Source organism: Seriola lalandi, unplaced genomic scaffold (assembly GCF_002814215.2).
Source record: "Seriola lalandi dorsalis isolate HSWRI2012SDOR001 ecotype SW California unplaced genomic scaffold, Sedor1 jcf7180002054671, whole genome shotgun sequence".
Taxonomy (NCBI): domain Eukaryota; kingdom Metazoa; phylum Chordata; class Actinopteri; order Carangiformes; family Carangidae; genus Seriola; species Seriola lalandi.
The window spans coordinates 1,466,264-1,488,717 of NW_019525224.1; the positions used below are offsets into that span (position 1 = coordinate 1,466,264).

At 39.6% G+C, this 22,454-nt stretch overlaps 3 protein-coding genes across 5 annotated transcripts; 2 read left to right on the forward strand and 1 right to left on the reverse strand.

Moving 5' to 3' along the window:
- The first annotated feature begins 1,689 nt into the window (after positions 1 to 1,689).
- Positions 1,690 to 7,904, forward strand: LOC111666108 (lathosterol oxidase-like). The gene is made up of 7 exons (XM_023421339.2): positions 1,690 to 1,913; positions 3,092 to 3,309; positions 3,498 to 3,630; positions 3,846 to 3,946; positions 4,231 to 4,359; positions 4,612 to 6,797; positions 6,977 to 7,904. The coding sequence occupies exons 1-6, from the start codon at positions 1,889 to 1,891 to the stop codon at positions 4,861 to 4,863; spliced, it is 858 nt and encodes a 285-aa protein (XP_023277107.1). The 5' UTR covers positions 1,690 to 1,888; the 3' UTR covers positions 4,864 to 6,797; positions 6,977 to 7,904.
- On the reverse strand, positions 4,453 to 6,092 carry anapc13 (anaphase promoting complex subunit 13). Its single transcript, XM_023421340.2, has 2 exons — positions 5,959 to 6,092; positions 4,453 to 5,403 (listed from the first exon to the last, which is right to left on the reverse strand). The coding sequence occupies exons 1-2, from the start codon at positions 6,055 to 6,057 to the stop codon at positions 5,278 to 5,280; spliced, it is 225 nt and encodes a 74-aa protein (XP_023277108.1). The 5' UTR covers positions 6,058 to 6,092; the 3' UTR covers positions 4,453 to 5,277.
- Positions 7,905 to 8,700: 796 nt separating the features above from the next.
- rspry1 (ring finger and SPRY domain containing 1) lies at positions 8,701 to 22,337 on the forward strand. Of its 3 annotated transcripts, none has more exons than XM_023421252.2 (15): positions 8,701 to 8,796; positions 9,569 to 10,172; positions 12,495 to 12,547; positions 14,789 to 14,901; positions 15,565 to 15,691; positions 16,024 to 16,082; positions 16,197 to 16,263; positions 16,678 to 16,809; positions 16,953 to 17,068; positions 17,278 to 17,421; positions 17,516 to 17,627; positions 17,904 to 18,006; positions 18,232 to 18,384; positions 19,136 to 19,240; positions 19,887 to 22,337. In XM_023421252.2, the coding sequence occupies exons 2-15, from the start codon at positions 9,778 to 9,780 to the stop codon at positions 19,981 to 19,983; spliced, it is 1,776 nt and encodes a 591-aa protein (XP_023277020.1). In that variant the 5' UTR covers positions 8,701 to 8,796; positions 9,569 to 9,777; the 3' UTR covers positions 19,984 to 22,337. The 3 variants fall into 3 exon arrangements, with proteins under 3 accessions (XP_023277020.1, XP_023277017.1, XP_023277019.1); XM_023421249.2 differs by having other exon boundaries at positions 8,703 to 9,118; XM_023421251.2 differs by having other exon boundaries at positions 8,706 to 8,851.
- The last annotated feature ends 117 nt before the right edge of the window (positions 22,338 to 22,454 follow it).

Below are 22,454 nucleotides of genomic sequence, written 5' to 3' on the forward strand. Positions count from 1 at the left end.
GAACAATGTCTCAAAGTAGTGTTTAACATGAATTTATAGAATTAGACATAAAATAACTGCATTGAAAATACAAATAGGCACTGAAAATGTATTACAAAATGAACATGTAATGTAAAAAATAAATGGAAAACCAAAGATCCCTCTGCATCCCACAGACTTTTTGTAGCCTCATTGTTTGAGCGATATACTCCTGCTAAAATCAACAGACCTATGTAGGCTTGGGGGTCTACCAGGTCGATTTCTCTCCAGGTGTCCCCAAACACACGCTTCCCCTCCAGGTTTGTCATCTCCAATATCCATCCAATATCTCCAATTCCCTCAATGGACTCTGGTAAAAAGAGTTGGAAGCTGGACTTGATGTCATCCACACGAGATGTCGCATACCGTGTTGGCCCTGGCGTCATCTTTATGATGTTTTCCACTCTCGCTCTACTTCCTCTTTCCTGGGGGGATGAAGACCAGAGCAAGTGTCCACTCTTGGACTGGAATGTCTCCTCAGGTGCCTCTCCCTCTCCATCTGTTCCTCAATGTGTGGATCAAAATCTGTGTTGCCTTCCACTTCTGAGACATACTCCTCTATCTCTGGTTCAGTTTCAGTGCCCTCTTCATCATGTCCAAAAACCCTGGACCAGACCCTCTTCGACAGAGAACCGCTTGGTCAGTCGCCTACTCATTGTGCTCAGAGTAAAAGGAGTACAAGGCAAACATCAAGCTATATATATGGGGTCTGTGTGAAGATGATACATTGATTAGTCTGGAAGGTGCGGTTCACGTGGGGGATAGGCACATAAGCGCGGGAAAGAGATGTGTACCCGTAAAAGACATTGTTCAGTCTGAAATGTGAGTGAGTGAGTTTGTGAGTGAGTGAGTTGGGGTGGTGTGTATGGGGATGTTTTCTGTCTGATGGATGAATATAGTCTGGATACCCATTCATTTCCTATGGCGGTCACTTTTGACCGGGAACACCACAGGTGTAACAAGGTTGATTAAAACACTCAAAATTCAATGAAAGAGGTGATCATCACTTTTATATGTTCAAGTGCATAGTGTGGAGGATATCATAAGGCCTTGAGGCAATCAGATGTAAAACACAATATTTATGAGTGTTTTAAGTTGTAAATCGGTCAGATTTGACCCGAACACGACAGGAAGGTTAAGGTACTAAATATTTTTTCCCTTTGATCAACTCATATTTTACTTTTGCTCTGTGCATATGTATGGGATGCGTACGTGGTGTGTGTGTGTTTGTGTGTTTGTGTGTAAAGGGCAGACAGTTCAAGGGGAATTTGATCCTACAGCCCCCCATGGGGCAGCAGACATGCTCTGTTAAAAAGGACATCTACCCCTGTAAGAGATTTCATTTTGCATTAAAACAGATGCGAGTGGTTCAGAATTTTCAATAAATGATTTAAAGGCCATAATGCCATTTCAGATGTCTCATCAATGTGCCTATATGCTATATAAATACATCAGATTCGAGACTAACTCATATTATGATGAAGCACATTTCATCACTTGGAACCAAATGAAGTATGTGCCACTAAAACTGCTCTGAAATGACCAGAAAATGACTGTAGGATCATGTGTCCTGCTGTCACTGAGCTCCTTGTTATTTGCTGAGCATGCTGGGATCTTGTTCCACCAGGACTTATATTTGCGACTCCCTCACTCCTCTCAACATACTCACTGCCTCAACAAAATGAAGCAAGCAAGAGCCTCCTTTTAACCTTCTACGAGAAGGAATGCATGGTCAATTCATATTAGTGTGTGCTTTATCCGCCACTAAACAATTTTTGACATAAGGCCACATGCTTTCTGTCACAAATCATATACTGGTGGTGTGGAAGAAAGAGGACCCCTGCACTTTCTAGGAAGGTTCACACAACTGATGTCGTGCCCTGGTCCTAAAGCAGGTCAGTTCAGCAGCAACTTTTTTGAAAATCCTGATAAAATAATGCTTTTAAAGCATGAAACAGGTGTGTGAAATGTCTTGAAATGGCCATAAAGATGTATACTGAAACAATTTGAATTAGTAAATCAGAATATATGGTAAAGGTGCTTGTAGAGTTTGTGACTTTTTTTCAGTAAAGGGCAGTTGTCCTGCAGCAGGTGTACAGTTATCATTTTGCTAGTCCACCTATTTGTTTTCAGTTAATGCCAATAATATTTGTATGTATTATAATGAAGGCAAATATAAATGCATACAATTTTATGCTTAATTGCTCCATTATGAAAAGCAATGAATTGGGCATAAACATCTAATAGAATTGAGTATAAACCTTTATGAAGACTGTAAAAAAAAGAAACTGAAATCTGCATCACTTGAAGCACTGCTTTGCTGAGCTATATCCTGAAATGCACAGCATCCTTCAGCAACTGAGTGAGAAGATTCCTTAACAAACTCTACTGTTCTTTCCTGCCTCAAAACAATTCCATTGTTTGCAGCTTCTCTGTTTTCACACTGATTAAAACTGTGTGGTCATTCTAAAACAGAGGAGTGGAGACTAATGGTTGAATATAGTCTAATTGACATCTTATCAACAAAGTTAAACAGGACTTTGGTCTAATCATCAGTCAGCCAACAGTTAAAACAGAATTCACTCTAACAAGTACGGTTATATTAATAGAAGCGAAATTAGAGTCTTTTGAGCTTCAGTATTATGACGCTGGGATAGCAGCCTGCACTGGGACAGTGGCCATTTGTACAGGTACAGAAACAAAACTGATCTACATAGTTTTTAGTAGTTGCAGTGGAGTAAATACTAGTTTTACTCAATGCTGAGTAATATATCATTTATACTTTGTGTACTAATATTTTTAAACTAACTCTGGCATGTTGGGTGCAATAAACAGCAAAGCCTTTAAATACAGTTTACAAGGATTCACAATTCTTTCAAAGTGTCTTCTCAGAGAAAACCATTTCTGCACCTTTACGTGTTTTAGTTTTTGTCACAGCTAAAATCCTTGGAATGTTCAGCCAGTTCTTCTTCGTCCTACAGTGATTAGTTTGTTTCTCTCACACATATCTTTAGTTGACTTTGTCATGGTGGTGAAGAGTAAGACTGACCTTTGAATTGCTTTTAACTCATAGATTGTGCCATGGATCATGTGCTGAACATCGCTGATCATTACTTCTTCACTCCATACGTTTACCCGGCCTTGTGGCCTGAGGATGAAGCTCTGCGCCAGATTATCAGCCTGTGGGTGGTGACCAATCTGGGAGCACAGCTGATTTACCTGGGCTTTGGTGCTCTTAACTTCTACTACGTGTTTGACCATAAGCTCATGAAACATCCACAGTTTATTAAGGTACGCTGTTTAATGGATGAGGCTCTGTATTCACAGACCAGTTTATAGTCAATGAACTGACTGGGGGTTTGAACTAGTAGTAACTGTGACTGTCCTGTCTCTGTTATTTAAGATAACATTAAACCTCCTAACCACTCCAAAGCAAACTTCCTCCAGATACTAACTTTATGTCTTTGATCCAATAACAGAACCAGGTAAGAAAAGAGATACAACTAGGAACTGTCTCTATCTTCTGGATGAGCTTTCCCACAGTAGCCCTTTTCTTCTGGGAGGTCAGGGGACACAGCAAACTTTACGACAACATCAACAAATCTTCCCTAGGTACAAAAAAAAAAAGTTACTTACAACCTTAAAAGTGAGGCCATGGTTCATGTAAACATTGATTGAAATTCAAAATTAAGTTACTCAAAAGTTTTTCCAACACAAAAAACATGATTAACTGACTTAATTGAATCCTGCCATGAATCCAGAATTTCTGATATGATAAACATTTTGAAACATAATTGGTCTTTATGACTCATTTGTTTCTGTTTCAGGCTGGCCGGGAGTGTTCCAGAGCATTGCTGGATTTTTGTTCTTTACTGACATGTGCATCTACTGGATACACCGGGGCATGCACCATAAGAGCATTTACAAGGTGAGGGTGGGGTAAATTTGGAAGTATTTTTGGGAAGTCAGGGCTCGACATTTGAATTACAAATCAATAAATGAAATCCCTAACTGTACATTTCTAAAACATCTATTTGTTAGATGGATCACTTAGGATGTTCAAATTTCATAAAGGTTATAGAATGTGACTCTTTCACTCCATCATAATTACTTATCTTAATTTACTCTAAATGAATGAGTCCCCTGTTTGCATGGTGTCTTTTTCACTAAAATAGTCTTAATATTCAGACCACTTGTGTTTCTTCCCTTCAGCACTTACATAAGCAGCATCACATATTCAAGATCCCTACACCATTTGCCAGCCATGCCTTCCACCCACTTGACGGCTTCCTGCAGAGCTTACCCTACCACGTCTACCCATTCATCTTCCCCCTTCACAAGGTGGTTGTCTGACTGTCACTCTTTACTAAATATCTTCATGTTAGATCTGAGGTTTGAGGAGAAAAAAATATTGCAAATTATGAGCGCACAATCTTAACTCACTGCACTGATTTAAACTTTAATTGAAATATGAGGACAAATGTGGACACATTTTGATGACACAGGTCAAAAAGTACATCATTAACAAGGTATAAGCTCTGTCACTTATCTGTTAAGTGTTATAAAATGACATTTGGAATATTTACATTACAGGTGGTCTACCTCTCACTCTTTGTCTTTGTCAACATCTGGACCATTTCCATACATGATGGAGACTACCGTATACCCAGCCCTCTGATATATCTGATCAACGGTGCTGCTCACCACGTAGACCATCACCTCTACTTCAACTACAACTATGGACAGTACTTCACGCTCTGGGATCACCTGGGGGGCTCCTACCGACATCCCTCAGTTCTTCTGGGGAAGGGGTCACATGACCATGTCCGCAAGCTCATGGCATAGGCCGCAGAGACACAATGATGATGGGAGCTGCAGCCAGGATATTATTTTCTCATTGCAACCTCTCAAGGAGGTTTCCAGAGAGGCCTGGAGCCAAGAGACTGTTGCTTCAGTTACACCAACAGCCATCTAAGCATAGATCTGACAGCCACAGGAAGAGATAATATGTAATTTTCAAAAGCAAAGTTATGCATGTCATGACATTTTCCTTCGAGTGTTTAGAATAATATGGTTAGATGCAGTGCCTCATGATAAGAAGGCAGGGAACGAGGTCAAAACAATCCACATTTAAGTATAGTATAGGTGAATAGCAATTGATTTTGTAGGCCTTTTTGTCCTGTTGTAATACAGTCTTAGTAGTTGTGAGATGAAGTGTAGAGTTGTTTGGAAGTGGCTGCAACCTGCGTTATAAGTCTTTCAGCTTCCAGTGCTCGGTGTGTTTTCATGAAGGCTCTGCAGGGCGAGGTCTGTCCACTTCATCTCTTGTTCTTTTACAGACTCTGTGGATCCACCATTGTCCTGCTCAGCCTCAGGCAGCTCACTCTATCAGAGAACAGAGAAGACAAGATGCCATGAAAATGAGGAGCAAGAGGCTCACGAGTTACATCCATCTCAGATCACTATATTTTTTATTAGTATGATGGTATAGCAGTATGATGTTATTGAGATAAAAGCAGAGAGAATGCAAAGCCAGGATCACAAATGTCATGGATGTTCCTTGTGCACTTCATCAAATTTATCAATTGTCTAATTTCTGTACTGTGTCCTATTTAAGCCTTTCAGCCTAAAACATTAGGGAGTACCATCATACCAGCTGGAAAACAATATTTGAACTCCTCTACTCAAAACTTTCGTAAACCGATTACAGATTGGGTTTGTTTTGTGCACACTAAACATTATTAAGACCAATAAACTCCCATATAAGCTGAACTAACAGTAGTTTAAAAAAAACAACAAAAAACATCTCCTTAATGAAAACCAAATCTATGTGCAATACGTCGATGAGAAATCCCTGCACCTGACCGTAAACAAACTCTGTGAACGTTTGTTCATGCTAATGCTAACAATAATCTGTATAGCGCCATAGCACCAGTGTACCAGTGGGATGGTGACATCTTCATATGGCAGCTTATCTTCCCTCCAGGCATCATCAGTGAGGTCAAGGACTCTCCCATCTCTTTGGATTTCACTGTCCATCTTCTGAGCAGGACCCCAGGTCGAGCTGCTCACGTCTTCTCCTCTGACCGAGTTAGCCTCAAGCTAACCGCTTCACACGTCACACTGTGGAAGAAGGTGTAGGCAGCCTGTCAGAGTCCACCGCTACACTTACAAATCTACTTACAGTTAGCCAAAACAAATAATAAGAAAGCAACAGTAGCACGCGGGCCGCCAAAGTCTCTGAACAACGCGGTTAGAGTTTTGATTTGTTCAGAATTCTTTAGCCGTTTGAAATGAGTAGACGCGGTAGTTGTGCGTAAACAGTTGACGCTTAGTGATGATGCAAACCGATGATACCTTCATGTGCCGTGGTAACATTCCGGATTACATATAAAACACGATTCGGTTGTGTCGGTTAATGTGAGTTATAACCAATGTACAAATAGCTCCATGAAAGTCAGAATTTGTAATTGTCGATTTTAAAAATCAATCAAACTACAATCAAAATTATGTTGTTAATGTATTGTAAATCCCACACAGTGAATGATTCCACCGAATGCATGTTGACTCCACGACAACCAAGCAAACTCTACAAGATTCTGATGAAGACAGTGAGCTGAAAGGTCAGATAAAAAGCCTGAGGAAATTTATTTTGTTGCACTACTGTTGAGAATGAATTCGGCTGGCCATCCCACGTAATGTTTCACGGTTTCCATAGTAACCAGACGCTTTTTCTCCGAGACGTGCTCTGGCTAACACGCTTTTTATTGCATTTGAAGGTAACTATATGAATATATGGATAATTAGCTCAGCTACGCTTAGTTCAATATTTTAGCATAAAATAACCGTTGATATTTCACCGTAGACACTTTTTATTATAAATTAGCTTGGTTTTGTGTAATCTCGCACCGAAGCTTCAGTTCATTAATTCTGATATCATTTTCTTTTTTACTGCAAGGATGTCAGCCTCTCAAGAAGAGCAGGTAAAAAACACAAAAACCTGTGCTAGCCCTGGAAACCCAGTTTTCTCCTGCATGATGACTCCAGCAGTTAAAGGTGTACTGCCAACGTCGTGGGCAAAGCCCCAGAATCCTCTGTACAGGACCACTTCCAGCGACTATGGTCTTCGCTCTCCAACCTTTGAAAGCTCACCGTGTACCTTCCACCCTAAATCACAAAGATTCTCTGAGGACCTGGGCAAGAGTGGGATGTATTGTGACAACTCCTTCAATACAGCCCTAGACAGAAGCAGAGTGTATGACTGTCCGATTTTAAAGCACACCATTTAAATGTTTAGTTGACTTAGTGAAAAACGTTTGGTTATGTGTTTTGATCCATGAGGTCTCTTATTGTAGATCAGTCTATGTAAAATGGTGTAAACAGACAAAGAATACCTATTCAATGTATGGACAACTATCTCATTTGATGATGAGCTAAAACCCTTTTATTTCAGCATTAAGTATGCAGGTCAGAGCATGTAAGCCTGTTCATTCTTTCAACTTTATGAGAAATGATATGTTTTGAGCATCAGCCATTTAAAACCTGATAATATTAGTGAATTTAGTGTTTATTCCCTGACTATAGGGAAAGAACATATGTATATAGATATATTTTGTTGTGGTCTGTCACATTTGTTTCACTTCATATTGTGGATGCTTTTATTTACCCAGTTATTTTATTAAATAATATCATCAAATCAAACCAGCCTAAAGTTGTTAAACCACTTTAATGGACTACGGCCTGGAATATGGACCTGGATCCTGCTGTCACTGAGCCCACCTTCAGCTTCTCTCTGCTGTATCATTCTGATTCCCTGATCTGAAAGACCTTGAGTTAATGTTATTATTTTCGTGTCAATAAATGTTAATAAAAGAAATTTAATATCATTAGAGTGAATGTTCTTCTATTGGCCTAATATTCAGTTCAGAGTAGTGAAGACGTTTACTTGGCCTTGTGGATCCATGACTGCTCAGTTAAAGTAGCACATATTATTATTGTCTGGATTTAAATGTAGATTTGTCATCTAAACATTAAATCTGTGAACTCTACTCCTGCATAGTGTAACAAAAATCGGTTTCAAGATTTGTGATGCTGTTTATGCCAAATTCATTCCCCACCTATCTCATGTAAATTCAAAATAGTAACATCAGACAATTTTTGCCTCTCTTTATGTAACAGTAGTGAAAAGTTTGGGCAGTGCAGACTCTGGAAATTTCCCTGAGGGAGCATGTCCCCTGAATATCGAATGAACTTTGGGCTAAGCCTCAAATGTTTACAATGTCTGGCCCCGCCCCTGGTGTAATGTAACTACTTTCAGCTCCATGCTGCATATTCATCTCATATAGACTAATGTTGTTGTTGTTGTTGTTGATTTTCTTTTTGCTTCTCACGATCTTAATTCTGAAGCTGTCTTCTTTTGGGGATGTAGAACTGATTTCCTTTAATGTTTTTTCTGTCATAAAACAATACATATACAAGGTACAGAAACATAAATCTACACAAATCAAAACTAAATATTATAGATAACGTAATACATAATAGATAATGAAAGAGAGAGAGAGAGAGAGAAGAGAGAGAGAGAGAAATAAAGTTTTTGTTTTATAGTATATGGTCTTGAGTATATGGTCTGAATGTTGACGTTGTCCTCAACAGATATCCTCTTCCCTCCTTCGTCAGCGTCGCCTCCGCATCCACAGTTAATGATGGCCAGCCTTTTAACGTTAGCTGCTAACGCTACGGAACTTAGCAGGCAGCTAGCAGTGTCGCGTCTTTAAATGTGTAAGAGGTCCCAGCTAACCGTCATATGAATGTGATGTTTTAGACTTCAGCAAAGGTGTGTTGCGGAATATAGGCGGGTCACATAAATGTGCCCCTATACTTCACCTGTCTTTGGGTCGCACGTTTAGTTCATGGCTAGTCATGTTAGCTAACTTGTGTGTCGTTCGACGGTGGAATCAGAGGAGTGTCCAGCTAACCGGCTAACAGCTAGCGTAAGCTAGTTAGCTACTACAGAACGCAGCTAGTTAGCTGCCTGTTCTGTCAGTTACTTTTTTCTGGCTCGCATGCGTTTGAATGCTGTTGTTTTTCAAGTTGTAGCATCGTAAGTATGCGTCAATGTTAAAATTAAACAATTATAGTGTACTAATGAAATGATACGTGCGAGTTTGTGAGACTTGGTTTTCATTTTGAACTACTAACGTTACAATGCTTGTTTGGTGGGTGGCTAGATTCCTAGCCAGCTAACCGAAAAGCTCTTGTTTATCAATATTACAAAAACATTTATTATAATGAGATCATTGTTAATACACTGTAACTTTCTACTTAAACAGCACAACTCTAGATTAAAACAGCAAGACGTCGTATAGTAGCTACTTTGCTTGAGAGATGAACAGCTAATGTTGATTTTCTTTCTAGTTTTCATTCTTTTATCACATGTATCACTTCCGCTAGTTTTGAGCTTAGCTGGCAGATTATTGTCAGCTGTTAAACTTTATATGGGATGTAAGGGCAGAGTTTTACTTTTTGTGTTTTGTTTGTGTTGCTTCCACAGCTGTGCAGCTGGACCTGAATCTTGCTGTCTATGATGCTTAGAGCCTGTCTCCTTGCATCAGCTGACCCCTCCTGATTCATTTAACAAGCCATATATTACTGCTCCAGAACCAATCCCACATCTGTGCTTGGCAACAGTATGATCATTTACGCTGACCCCACCCAGCCCACTGGGGCAAGAGTCCCCCAAAATCAAGCTCTCCCAATGATATGATAGTAGCCACCTGGATCACTTTCTGTGCCTGCAGGAGCCTTGCAAGGGTTCTGCTCTTCCCTTCCTCAAGCTCCCTTCCTTCATTCTGGGAGACCCTTGCCAGTGTGGTCTCCAGCACTGGAACAATGGGTAACAGCTGTGTGTGCCGGGAGGATAGTGACTTGGAGGACCATCACCATGGATCATCGAGGGCACCCCGAGGACAAGCTAGGCGGGTGGATCATGGTACAGGTGTAGGTGCTGACGCTGGAGAGGCTCGTAGCAGTCGGCCTAGGGACCCAGTCAGACCGCCACGACGAGGGCGAGGGCCTCATGAGCCACGACGGAAGAAGCAGAATGTGGATGGCCTGGTGCTGGACACACTGGCTGTTATCAGGACACTTGTAGACAAGTAAGTCTAATAATGCTATTAATAATATAAGGTTGAGGATGGAATGAAGAGTCAGAGTGGTCTGTGAAGTTTTTTTAAATTAATATTCTAAACTTTCAAAAACAGTATCTGTTGAGTTCTGACAGTGTCTCAGGTAATTAAAAAAAATTCTTGAAACAGGATCATAAGGACATTCTGTCCATTAAAAGTTTAAAAACTTTAAAAAATATATTATTGTCATTTACATGTAGATACTTCTATGCTTAAAGTCGTACAATGTGTAGCAGCAATAGGCCAGAAGCAGTGCCCTGGTAAAGTAATCAATATGTACCAGCCTATTCAGTAAGTGTGTTGTCTCAGAATATTTGAACCTTCTTGATTCCTTTGTTTGTTTTCATACAGTGAGTTATATATCAACATGAGGGTTGTAATTCTGTCAGCTAGAGCAGTGGGGATCAATTGCCACAATCACACATCACACACACACACACACACACACACACACACACACGCACACACACACACCTCCACATTAGCTGCCCAAACTCAAACTCAGTCAAACACATGCTCACTTGAATCAGAAAAACATGGAGGTCTCCCAGAAGGAGCATCACATCAGGTTGTTTATGGTCACTGACACATAAACGTCGCATTCACAGGTTTGACAAAGGTGGTTCAAGGAGTAATGGTTACAAAGTAAAGTCATGCCTGGAGATGAGTCAGTTGTTTTTCTTTGGAACAAATAGTAGCACAGTACAATGTATTGTGCAGAGAACCCACAGGGAAAATCACAAAGATGTTCTACTTTCACTTTGATTGTCTGTGTTATTGAGAAACTACCAATGATACAATATGTGAGCCAAATGTATTTAAGCTGAAATATCAATAGTTTTTTTTTTTTTTTAATAAATGTATCATTATAGCTATAGCATTGTGGAGTGTGGGAACAGTGCAATCATTGTTATTAGGGACACACTCCATACTTTTTGCTTTGCTGGGTGGCATCTGTCTGGTTGATAATGCCAGTGCAGTTATTAAAAAAGATATCCACGTTCATAACCAGGACTTCTTGTATAACTGAAAGATAATACCAAAATGCATAATTGCAGGTTATTTGTGTAATAATTCAGTAACTTCACAAAACACCTGCCTAAAACATAAAAATGTAAAGGCTGTGGGAAAGAATGATCAATCAAGGGGACAAAATAACTTAACTGACTTTTTTCATCTGAGCTAACAAAAAAAAACAGACAGATTCATTCTTTTAACAGAACTTTTCTCTGTTATTAAATTGGTGTGACAACTTTGTGCAAGTCAGTTTTCTCTCTTTGTTTGGTGATGACTTGCTGCAATGATATAGCTGTGTTGTGATGTGTTGCTTGCTTCAGTGCTGATCTTCCTCTTTCACTGAACTATCATTGTCTTCTGAGAAAAGCTGTTCAGTGGAACCCCTTTGGAGGTTTTCATCAGCATGGGTTTGGCTGGCTTTGAGAACAAAATATGGGCAGGATGTTGAGTGTGGTACGTTTCAGAAAATTTAATTGACATGTAAAATTAAAATGAATCAATGTTAAAATAGGTTGATGTAAATTATTGGCACTGTAGTCTGTCATGTTTGTCAGGTTAATAGTCTGATCCTATTAGTGACAGCAGGAGCTTAATAGTATGCCCAAGGTTTCTCAGCCTCCCTTAAAGAAACCCTGTCTATATTCCAGGCTGGTGAGGAAAAAAAGCAGTGGACAGAAAACAGAAAAATCAGAGGTTAAAATCCAATGCAGTACAACTAACCCCACAAAAATTAAAATCCATTGTGCAACTTCTGATGTTCGTTTTTATTGACTTTCTGTCAGCGAGATGTTGATTTAACAGGTCATTTTTGAAACTGTAGTTTGTAGTGTTGTATTGGTCATGGTACTAAAACATTTAGCTTTTTATGCAGTAAGTCGATCAACTGGAAAGCAGTTTTCAGCTTGTGATGAGCCATGACAAGCAACAGTCATAGCAGCAGCATCATCAACGCCACCCAGTGAAGTAAATCCGTCACAATTATATGCTTACATTCTTCTCTGTGGAATAACATTACTGTCCATAGCCATTACTGGAATAATGGAAACCCAAAGGCTGAGTCGTTTGTTGTCAGACGCAGTGATCACAGGGTTATAAACACTTTATTTACTGGTTGAATGGTCTTACTGAAAAGCACCATGTCTATTTTTGTAAAACATGCACATAAATGAGCGCACATATCACTAAATGCAGTTTTGAGTTTGTGATGTTTAACAGTCAGGTAAACACTCCTAAACCAGGCTGTTATCATATTGTGTGGTCTGTTTTGTTTTTCAGTGACCAAGAGCCCCCTTACTCCATGATCACTTTGCATGAGATGGCAGAGACGGGTAAGGAAAAAAAATGAAATACTCATTCACACGCTGAGTGTGCACTTGCCAGACAGTATTTTATCCATATAGCAAATGAAACAAAATTATAAATCAGTTTTTTTTTAAAATAGGGAAAAGGTATGAACATTAGCTCTACTCAAAAACAGTAATTTGACAAGGTGGCTAATGTTGTATCCACCAACTGAACCGTGTTTTAATTGATTTTAGTCACTTGTATAACTCCTTGGACATGAGGTTAAGTTCAGTGTTTCTTAAGGTTGAAATGAAACTAACTCAGTTTGACATATTTAGAGCTGTGTTCTGTTATTAATAAGAAACACAATTTTAAGGACCAAAATGTACAAATCCTACACAAGTAGGACAGGTAGATTTGGATGAGGTGTAAAAGAGGCCATTTATGTCAAGAGAAAACCTTCACTGAACAAAGGAGGGGGGCTGCAACACCACCTATCTGCTGGTTACAATCTTGCTGTAATATTGCTGCCATAGCATTTTTCCAACACATCCACTGGCCATGCTCAGGGGAACATTACATCACCTGGGGAAGGGACATGGTCACGACTTACACTGCCAACATAAACTTTGTCTAAATAGGATTTAAATATTCCTCTTTGGGATTTGCTAGTTTTTGCAGCAAGCTAAAAGCATCACAGAGTTGTTGTATTCTTTTGTTGGACAGTGACCGAAAAGTCTGTTTCTTATTTGGGTTTTTGTCTATTCTGTGGATGTTTGTGTGTGTTTTTGGTTTGTTGTGTGTGCTTTCTCGTGCATATGGTAAATTATGCTTTCATGCTGTGTGTGTAAGAGAGAGTGGTTGGCTATGCTAATGTGGTAGCTTGTGTTTGGGCCTTGTGTCTTGCACATATGGTGTTTGATGCTCACATGGTGTGGTGTTGTGTGGCTTGACAACAGCCAAGTTGGGTATTAGCTTGCAGATACTGAACCCTGAAGGCAGCCAAGCAGCAAGTCAGTCAGCCCAGCCAGTCACTTTCTGTTTGACATGTGCTATCACGTTACATTATTCATAAGCAAGTTGGCTTTCATCAGTGATAGGGTTATGGAGAGAGTGTTTGTTACTGAGTCATCTAATGGACAGGAAACGGGTGTTTTTGCATTTGAACTGCATCCAATACTCATAGTCCAGGAGACTGTATCAAAAAGAAATTTCAACACATTTCAATTACCTTTGAGTTGTCTGGTTTATCATGAAGAAAACTGCCAAAGAAGAGAAACATCTGTCTGAAGACACAATGTAGATATAATATAACATAGATATAATGTTGAAGTGTTATCCAGTCTTCAATAACAACTGTGGCAAGAAGATAAAGTATCAATAGGGTTTTCCCAAACACTGTCCCTGACACATTTTATTATTTTGACCAATGTGAAAATTATCCTCCATCTGTGGAAATAAGTTACTGTTGAAGGTACCCTAAGTGTTTTGTCATATGTTTTTTGCATAAGTGAAAACAGACTCAAGGGTATTGTTTAAGACCTCCAAAAGCATGCGCGACTACTGAAATGGGTGGTATATCATGCAGGCATGATATGCACTTTAGGCATTGGGTTAATAAAGATATAATAGCTTACTCCACTTTAACTAGTAATAATGGCTTTTAAACACCTTTCGACAAACATCGTTGGAGAATTGTCTTGCTGCACCCATTTCATTCTCTTATTGTGGGAAAAAACTATCTGGCTTTTTTGCATTTCTTAAAACCAATCCCAATTATCTTGGGTGTTGCTGAACTCAGGATGGGGCGACTGTGTACTACTGCAAAGTAGTGTGTGAGGGGAACTTGAACATGCTAAATCCAAGCAAAGAAAACACCTCACTGCAGCTATGAGTGTTGACTATGTGATTGCATGATCCAAATCCTGATCAAAACTTGACATTTTCAGTGTGTAGGTTGTTAGCTCGGAGGTTGTTGTTGTTGTTTCCCATAGCGAAGGGGATTTTGAGAACAGTAACGGACAGGGGAAGCAGACTACATATATGTAGGCCATTGAAAGACCTTTTTCCTGTTCAAGTATAATATTGTCCATTTGAAATGCACTAAAGGACAAAAACATGTTAATTATTAAGACAACAGGAAGTAAATTTTTTAAATTTTCTTATGCAGCAGCCACAGTGGTCTTTCATACAGTTGTATGTAACAGGATTTTTATGAATGGTCAGATGAATTCAGTGAGTTGAACCTCAAATCAAAGTCAAAACTTTCTTCTTTCCTTTCTTAGATGATGGTTGGCTGGAGGTCGTCCAGTCCCTGATTCGAGTGATCCCATTGGACGATCCGCTTGGCCCTGCAGTGATCACCCTTCTATTGGATGAGTGTCCCCTGCCCACCAAGGTTTGTGTGTGTGTGTGTGTGTGTGTGTGTGTGTGTGTGTGTGTGCGTGCGTGCGTGCGAGAGAGAGAGAGATAAAGAGCAAGGCTGGATTACCTGTTGGGCAAACTGGGCACCAGATCCTGAGGAGCCCCAAAGGCTGCAGGTTCATTCATTTCCATTGGTTTTGGCAATTTAATGTTTTATATGCAGCTCTGTGTGTGTATTTATGTACGTACAGGGACATAGCTTGAAATTCTGTCATCTGCTTTCCACCCCCTTTTTTTAACCCCACTTGTTTATTTCCCTTTAGACAAATAAAATCTGGTTAGGTTGATACCAGCTGATCCTGGTTTCTGGTGCAGCAGTGATACTGTGTCCCTGTTAAATTTAATTTTCTTGATGTGCTATCTCTGGCTTACAATCACCTCTGTCTTTTCCTGCCAGCAATAGTAAGAATGTGTGTATGGGTGCATCTGTACATACGCCCCTCTGTATTTTGCCCCACACTTGACTTTATTACCTGGTATTATGACCTGTGTTGTAGATTTATTCATCACAAATGTTTGGATTTTGAAATCTTGACATATTTCATCTCTCCATCCTTCCCAACATTGGGATTGTTTCATAGAAACTGTGTGTGTATGTGACTGTCGTTGAAGTAACTGGTCCAAATCCTCTCCCCAGGATGCTCTCCAGAAACTCTCTGATATGTTGAGTCTGAGTTCGGCTGTAGCACAACAGGACGCTCTAAACCCTGCTAAACACAGAAACACCACAGCTGTCCTGGGATGCCTGGCAGAGAAACTGGCTGGTATAGTTCATGTTTACACACACACATATTCTTGATCTTCACTGCTTCCATTGGCTTGTTACTTGCTCACTGTGATCATGCAGACAGTCCAACACACTCACACACTGACTGCAAACAACTAATTAGAAGAACACAACATTTGTCAAATTACAAGGCCTTTTGTTTGGGGGTAATTTTTTTTTACTATTTTTACTACTTACCCAGAGTCTTTATGAATCTCTACATACAGATTAAACTATTTTAGCTCAGTGACTCAATATTCTTAGTCAATAAGCAGCTCATCTCAATGGCAGGAAAAAATAAATACTTTAAATACTTTGTCCTCATAACAGGACCAGCCAGTATCGGACTATTGAGCCCTGGAACCCTTGAGTACCTTCTAGAGAGCCTGGTGAGCAAACATATACACACACAACCACTTGTGACAGTTGCACCTTTTGTCGTTCTTCAGCACATTCAACTTGAAATAAAGTCCACACACTGACGACAGTTTTCTTTCCTCCAGAGTTCTGAGGCCCACCCTACTGTCATGCTGTTTGCTCTCATCGCTTTGGAGAAGTTCTCCCAGACCAGTAGGTTCACTCTCTGTATCATAAAGCCATTTCAAAATCAAGATTAATGATGAGACAGGTGAACACAAGTGAATTCCTTGGAAACGATACAAAAATAAGAACGAAAGTGACCTTATCAAAGCATTAAGCAGAAATGCTGTTAACCGTTTCCATGACAACAGGCCTGTCCAGTGTTTCAGCTTTAATTTACTTCTACTACCTCGTGGCACTTTCATTAGTTTTATATACGATATTATGCTGTGAGACAGAGACAGGATGGGCTGCACTTCTGACCTAACAAGTTAGTCTTCAGCTGCCACCAGCTAAGGGTTTCAGTCAGTTGCAACTTCTTCTTTACAATGTTTTAAAATTTTTGTTCATTGTGTATGTTTATTCATTTAGTCATTCCTCATCAAATTCACTTCTTCCTCTCAGGTGAGAACAAACTGACAGTGTCCGAGTCTTGTATCAGCAATCGACTTGGTGTCCTGGAGTCGTGGGCGGAGCATCCCGACTACCTGAAGAGGCAGGTTGGATTCTGTTCACAGTGGAGCCTTGACAACCTGTGTGAGTTGCCCCATATTTTCAACATCGTATGTTTGTGTAGGATCAAAAATTGAAAAGTCAGCGTCAGTGTCAGTCTGTTTAACTAGTTAAATGTGTGTGTGAGTCGGTGAAGAAAGAAATTTGCTTTGTCATCCCCTGTCCAGTTCTTAAGGAGGGTCGTCAGTTCACTTACGAGAAGGTCAACCTCACTAATATCAACGCCATGCTCAACAGCAACGATGTCAGCGAGTACCTCAAGATTTCCCCCACTGGACTAGAGGTTAGTCTGTGTGTAGTCTTATGACAATAGCCACATTTATTAGAATTCAGGGATGTTCATGCGATCAGTAGCAGATCTGCTCATTCAGTACTTATTGATGTTTTAATATTTTATATTCATTAACCTAATGTAAATGTTTTTCTCAAGTGTATATATAAAATCTGAATAACTCATTAATGCTTTCTTCCTCCTTTTGCTCTCGTCATCAGGCACGATGTGATGCCTCGTCCTTTGAGAGCGTGCGTTGTACTTTCTGCGTGGATTCAGGCGTTTGGTACTACGAGGTGACCGTCATTACATCAGGCGTGATGCAAATCGGATGGGCCACCAAGGACAGCAAGTTCCTCAACCATGTAATCCTCTTCAGTGTGTTTACCGTTCAACCTTTGCACATTTCGGTTCCCTGCAGCCACATACTTAAGCATTTTGTGTATGTGTGTGTTACAGGAGGGTTATGGAATAGGAGATGATGAATATTCATGTGCCTATGATGGCTGCAGGCAGCTCATCTGGTACAACGCTCGCAGTAAACCTCACTCTCACCCCTGCTGGAAAGAGGGTAAGCACTAAACACACATAAACACACACTGTTATTACTCAGGACTACTATTATTTTCAATGTACAAGAGAGGGACACTTCACTTTAAATGTCAGATTCATTTGTTTAGAAATAGATATATTGTCTTTGGTGTCTCTGAAGTGCTTTGTGATTTTGGTGCCCACATGCTGCTGTCATCGCCAGCATTCAGGCTCTGATTTACCTCCCACATGGAGGGATAATAGAAATACTAGCATGTCAATAATTTATTCTTCTGCATGTGTTTGTCCTGTTTAGGAGATGCCATTGGCTTCCTGTTGGACCTCAGTAAGAAGCAGATGATCTTCTATCTGAATGGACATCAGCTGCTACCAGAGAAACAGGTCTTCTCATCAGCCACGTAAGTCAGCGCGACTTGTGAATTTCTGTTACCTTTTCTACAGTTTTTGTTTTATGGCTCTAGTTTCAGTGGAAAGACCCCATCATTCATTTCCCTCCTCTTCTTCTGTTCTTGATTTTTCCCTCTTTCCTTCCTTCTTTGCTTCTTTTCTCTCTTCCTTCCTTTGTCTGTCCATCTTCTCTCAACTAAACCCCATTTTTTTTCTTTCACCTATGTCTCTGACAGGTCGGGTTTCTTCGCTGCTGCCAGCTTTATGTCATACCAGCAGTGTGAGTTTAACTTTGGGGCCAAGCCTTTCCGTCACCCACCCTCTGTCAAGTTCAGCACCTTCAATGACTTTGCTTCACTGATGCCCAGTGAAAAGATCATCCTACCCAGGTACGAAGTGAAACTGGTCCTCGAAGTGAATCATTTGTTTGCATACGGTGTTCAACACGTAGGTATGACTTTATACAAACATGACTCATCGTTTTGGGTTGCTTGTGTGTACATAGAGCATTTTCATCACTATTAGATTTGTTGGTTACATTAAAGCAACTCTTTAGACTTTTTGTAAATATGATGACTTGAAAAAGACTTTATTTAGAAAAATTAAATGTAATGAAATAAACAGGCTAACATGCAGTGGAGTTGTGCATCACCTTTATAGTCTAATGTTGTACTATACCACAGACCTTTCTTACGGGTTATGTCTCTTCAATGTAGGGTTTCTAGTCAACTGTGGCAGTGACCCAGGATCCACAATACTCCACCAATATGAAATGTGCCTATTAATGATACTTACCTGTGTTTAACATGACAAAATGTCAGCCATGTGACGCGTCTGTGGCCGTGTGAAAAACACCATCTTTGTGGAGATTTTGTTGACTTTTGTGTTTTTGCCCAAACCCTTATGCAATCGAGTGTCTTAACTCAGATATCGCAACTGATATTTATCTACTTATTAAGAAATTGGTCATTGGACTGTTATGATATACAGTATAAGAATTTGAATAAAGTGTGACATACCATTCAGCAGGAAATGTAGCTATCATGGGCTTTCATTTCTGTACACAGAAGAAACAAGATTAAATACATGTCTGTAAGTGGAAATATATTTATCTGTTTTTGTGTGTATGTTTGTTCCCAGACACCGGCGTCTGGCCTTACTAAAGCAGGTTAGCATCCGAGACAACTGCTGCACGCTGTGTTGTGACGTCATGGCTGACACGGAGCTGCGGCCCTGTGGACATGGGTATGTGTGCATCTGATTTATGTTCTTAGAAATCTTTGCAAATTTATTAAAAATCAAAAACTGAAATCTCTCTTCTTTTTTTCTTTTTTTCTTTTTTTTTCCTTCAAAAAACCCTTTGCTGAGCCACTCCAAATTGTAGTCAGCTGCATCCTGTTTGGTTGCTTTAATAGTTTAATAGTGTTTAGACCTTGATCAGAGTCCACCTCTGGCAAATTTAACTGATTGGACATAATTTAAAAACTCACACACACCTGTGTATGAAAGTTCCCATAATAAATGCTGCATGTCACGGACGTGAGTGAGAGTTCATGTGACCGGAGACTGAGGTGATGGTTCACAATAATGGGATACACTGCCCAACTCCTGGTGTGCAAAGCGTGTTGAAATTTACCCAAGAAGACTTGAAGCTGTAATTGCTGCTTCTACAAAGTACTGAATGTTGGGTCTTTAGTAAATGACATTTCAGTTTTTTGATTTTTACTAAATTTACAAAAAATTCTAAAAACATGTTTTCACTTTGTCGTGAGTGTAGATTCATGGATACTTTTGTCCATATACAATCAAGCTAGTTTTCTCTGTCCAGCATTTTCTATGAATGGATAATAAAATCTTCCTTTATGTTGTGTTTTCATCCATCTTCTTACAGTGGTATGTGTATGGAGTGTGCCTTACAGTTAGAGACGTGCCCCCTGTGCCGCCAGGACATCCAGACCCGAGTCAGACTCATTGCACATGTCTCCTGACACACTTCCTGCCCCTCCTCTAGTAAGGAGAGACACACAAGCCCTACAGCCTCCTCCTCCTCCTCTAATCCCCTCTCACCCAGCAGGGCTGTGAGGGCAGTGCCACAAAGCTGTGATGATGCCAGGACTGTAAGTTCTGGTCAGAAGAGGCGAAGATGGAGAGGTGGAGGGAAGAAAGAGAGGAAATGAGAGGAGGGGAATCAAACCACAGCTTGATCCCAAGGAGCATTCCCTCATTTACCTATATCTTCTCTTTTGTATCCTTCTGACAACTCACTGCAGAAGCTGGGCCAAGAATCATCAACTTTCTACAGACAGTATGTTTTTCAGACAAAAAGAGCATACATGAGGAGCAGAAAAAATGTTACCAGATTACCAACAGCACCAGCTTCTTATCTGCAAGCCCCTGCATAGAGTTATCAGACATCCTTTCAGATACAAGGATCCCACTGCGCTTTCAGAGGCCCAGAGGCTTCTACTATTTAATCCCATCACTGTCATGCACATGTCTGCAAATCTGAAAGGGCTGGGTAGCTGAAAAAGGACACAGCTTGTAGTACAGTATTAAACTTAAGGTACAGATTAATTTGAGATGTGTCACACTGTCATGTTTTCGGGTATAGATATACAATTTGTTGTTCTCGAGGTAGCATTTTCATTCTCTTTTCTCAAGGTTGTACCAAAACCTATCCATTGATCAGCTTCACTGTCTGTACTGATTGATCGCCCAGTGGTAGGGTTTCCCATTAGAAAAAGATGCCAGAGTTTGCGCCCGGTGTCAGAGAACTTTAAAGTTGCAGGATTCCTCCTAGAGTTCAGTTCTGTGATTCAATTTACAAAAGATGCTATACATTAAATCAGATGTCATACAAGAGAGAAAGTTAATGACAATGCTTGTTTTACAACTAGTAGAAAATGACATACTTGAATCTTTATTAGGACTTACCTGATCTTCAGCATGGCTGACCCTGCTGCTTTTTGTGCTGTATTGTCTTTGCTCAGATGTTGATCTTTCCTCAAGTCTCAGTCATGTATGTCACAACTACAACAAATAAATACACAGGGATTCGAATTTACATAAAGTTATATTAATGCTTATGTTTGAGGAGCCAGTGAGGGGGAAGTACACAACTCAGTTTTCACCACCACCCTCTTGACTCTGTTTTGGATTGCTTGATTGCAGCTGTATAACTAAGTCTTAATTTTTGTTTGTGATTACAAACACATGCGTCTGTATTAAGATGCCTATTTTCAATCCAGAAGATGTGATATAATTATGCATTTTAAATGATGGTGAACACTGATGTAGAAAATTGGCTGAGAAGTACAACAGCTTTTGTTGATTGAGATTGTTTTATCAGCAGATCAGTAAATCCTTAAAAACATATGCAAAATGTTTACGTGAATTGTCTTTCCTCAGTATCAGTTTACTAAATATCCTAGGGTGTCTGTTAAGATGATGTCATTTTGGGTCTGATTTGGCAGTGAAATACTTAATCCAAATAAGCAAAGAAACTACCCACAGCACAGTGACATGACCTAAACTGTTTGGGCTTCAGCACAGAAAAAAGAGGGTTTATGTTTCATTTGCTAAAAATCACATTATTCTTGGTGTGATTTATTGCATACAGTATTGACCCTGTCAAAATAGATTGAAGTTGTATCTCCCAGATGACTGGTTCAGACTGAGAAACGTTTCCCTTTGTGCTTTATATAACAGCACATCTCTGTTCTCTCAAGTTGCCATTTCTCCATCTCTCTCCCTACGTCTTCAACCTTGTGTTTTCCACCTGTCTTTCTGTCTATCCTTTACTTGAAGCATCTCTGGGTTGACTGAATGATATTTGTCTTTTGGAAACAGGTGACAAAATGAATTTATGAGAGATTGAGATTCAAGAAAAATTCTATTTGTACAATTTAAAAAAAACAAACAAAAAAACAACCCAAAAAAAAATCTTCAAATTAAAACACTGAATAATTTTTATTTCTCTTGGTCAAATAGTTTATGAAAGAGTTCTTACTCCACCAGATTGCATGAACAAGATCTGTAAAATCGTTCAGACTATACTGGAATAATTTATTAAAGATAACATGCATCTCTCAGTACGACAAATGACTGGCTGTTTCCCATTTGCTACCTTGTATTTCCTGGAGCACCTTATACATTTAGGTGAGAGAAATTATATGGTTGTCTCCACGGTTGGAGATGAACTTCAGATTGTAAAGAATAAGTTGTGAGCTGTATTTAAAACATCTATAAAGGAATTTTGCCCCAGAGTTCCCAAAGATGTGATTTATTGAAGAATTGTTGTTTCCTGGATTGTGATATTTGTAATAAATGTATGGTCATGTGATTTTTTTTTTTTTTTGTATGACTGAATTCTGCTTATTTACATCTCAAATATCCTTTTATTATCATCATAAATCCTTAAAATCTCAATGTTCTGTTCGCTTTTTTTACTTGACTACTT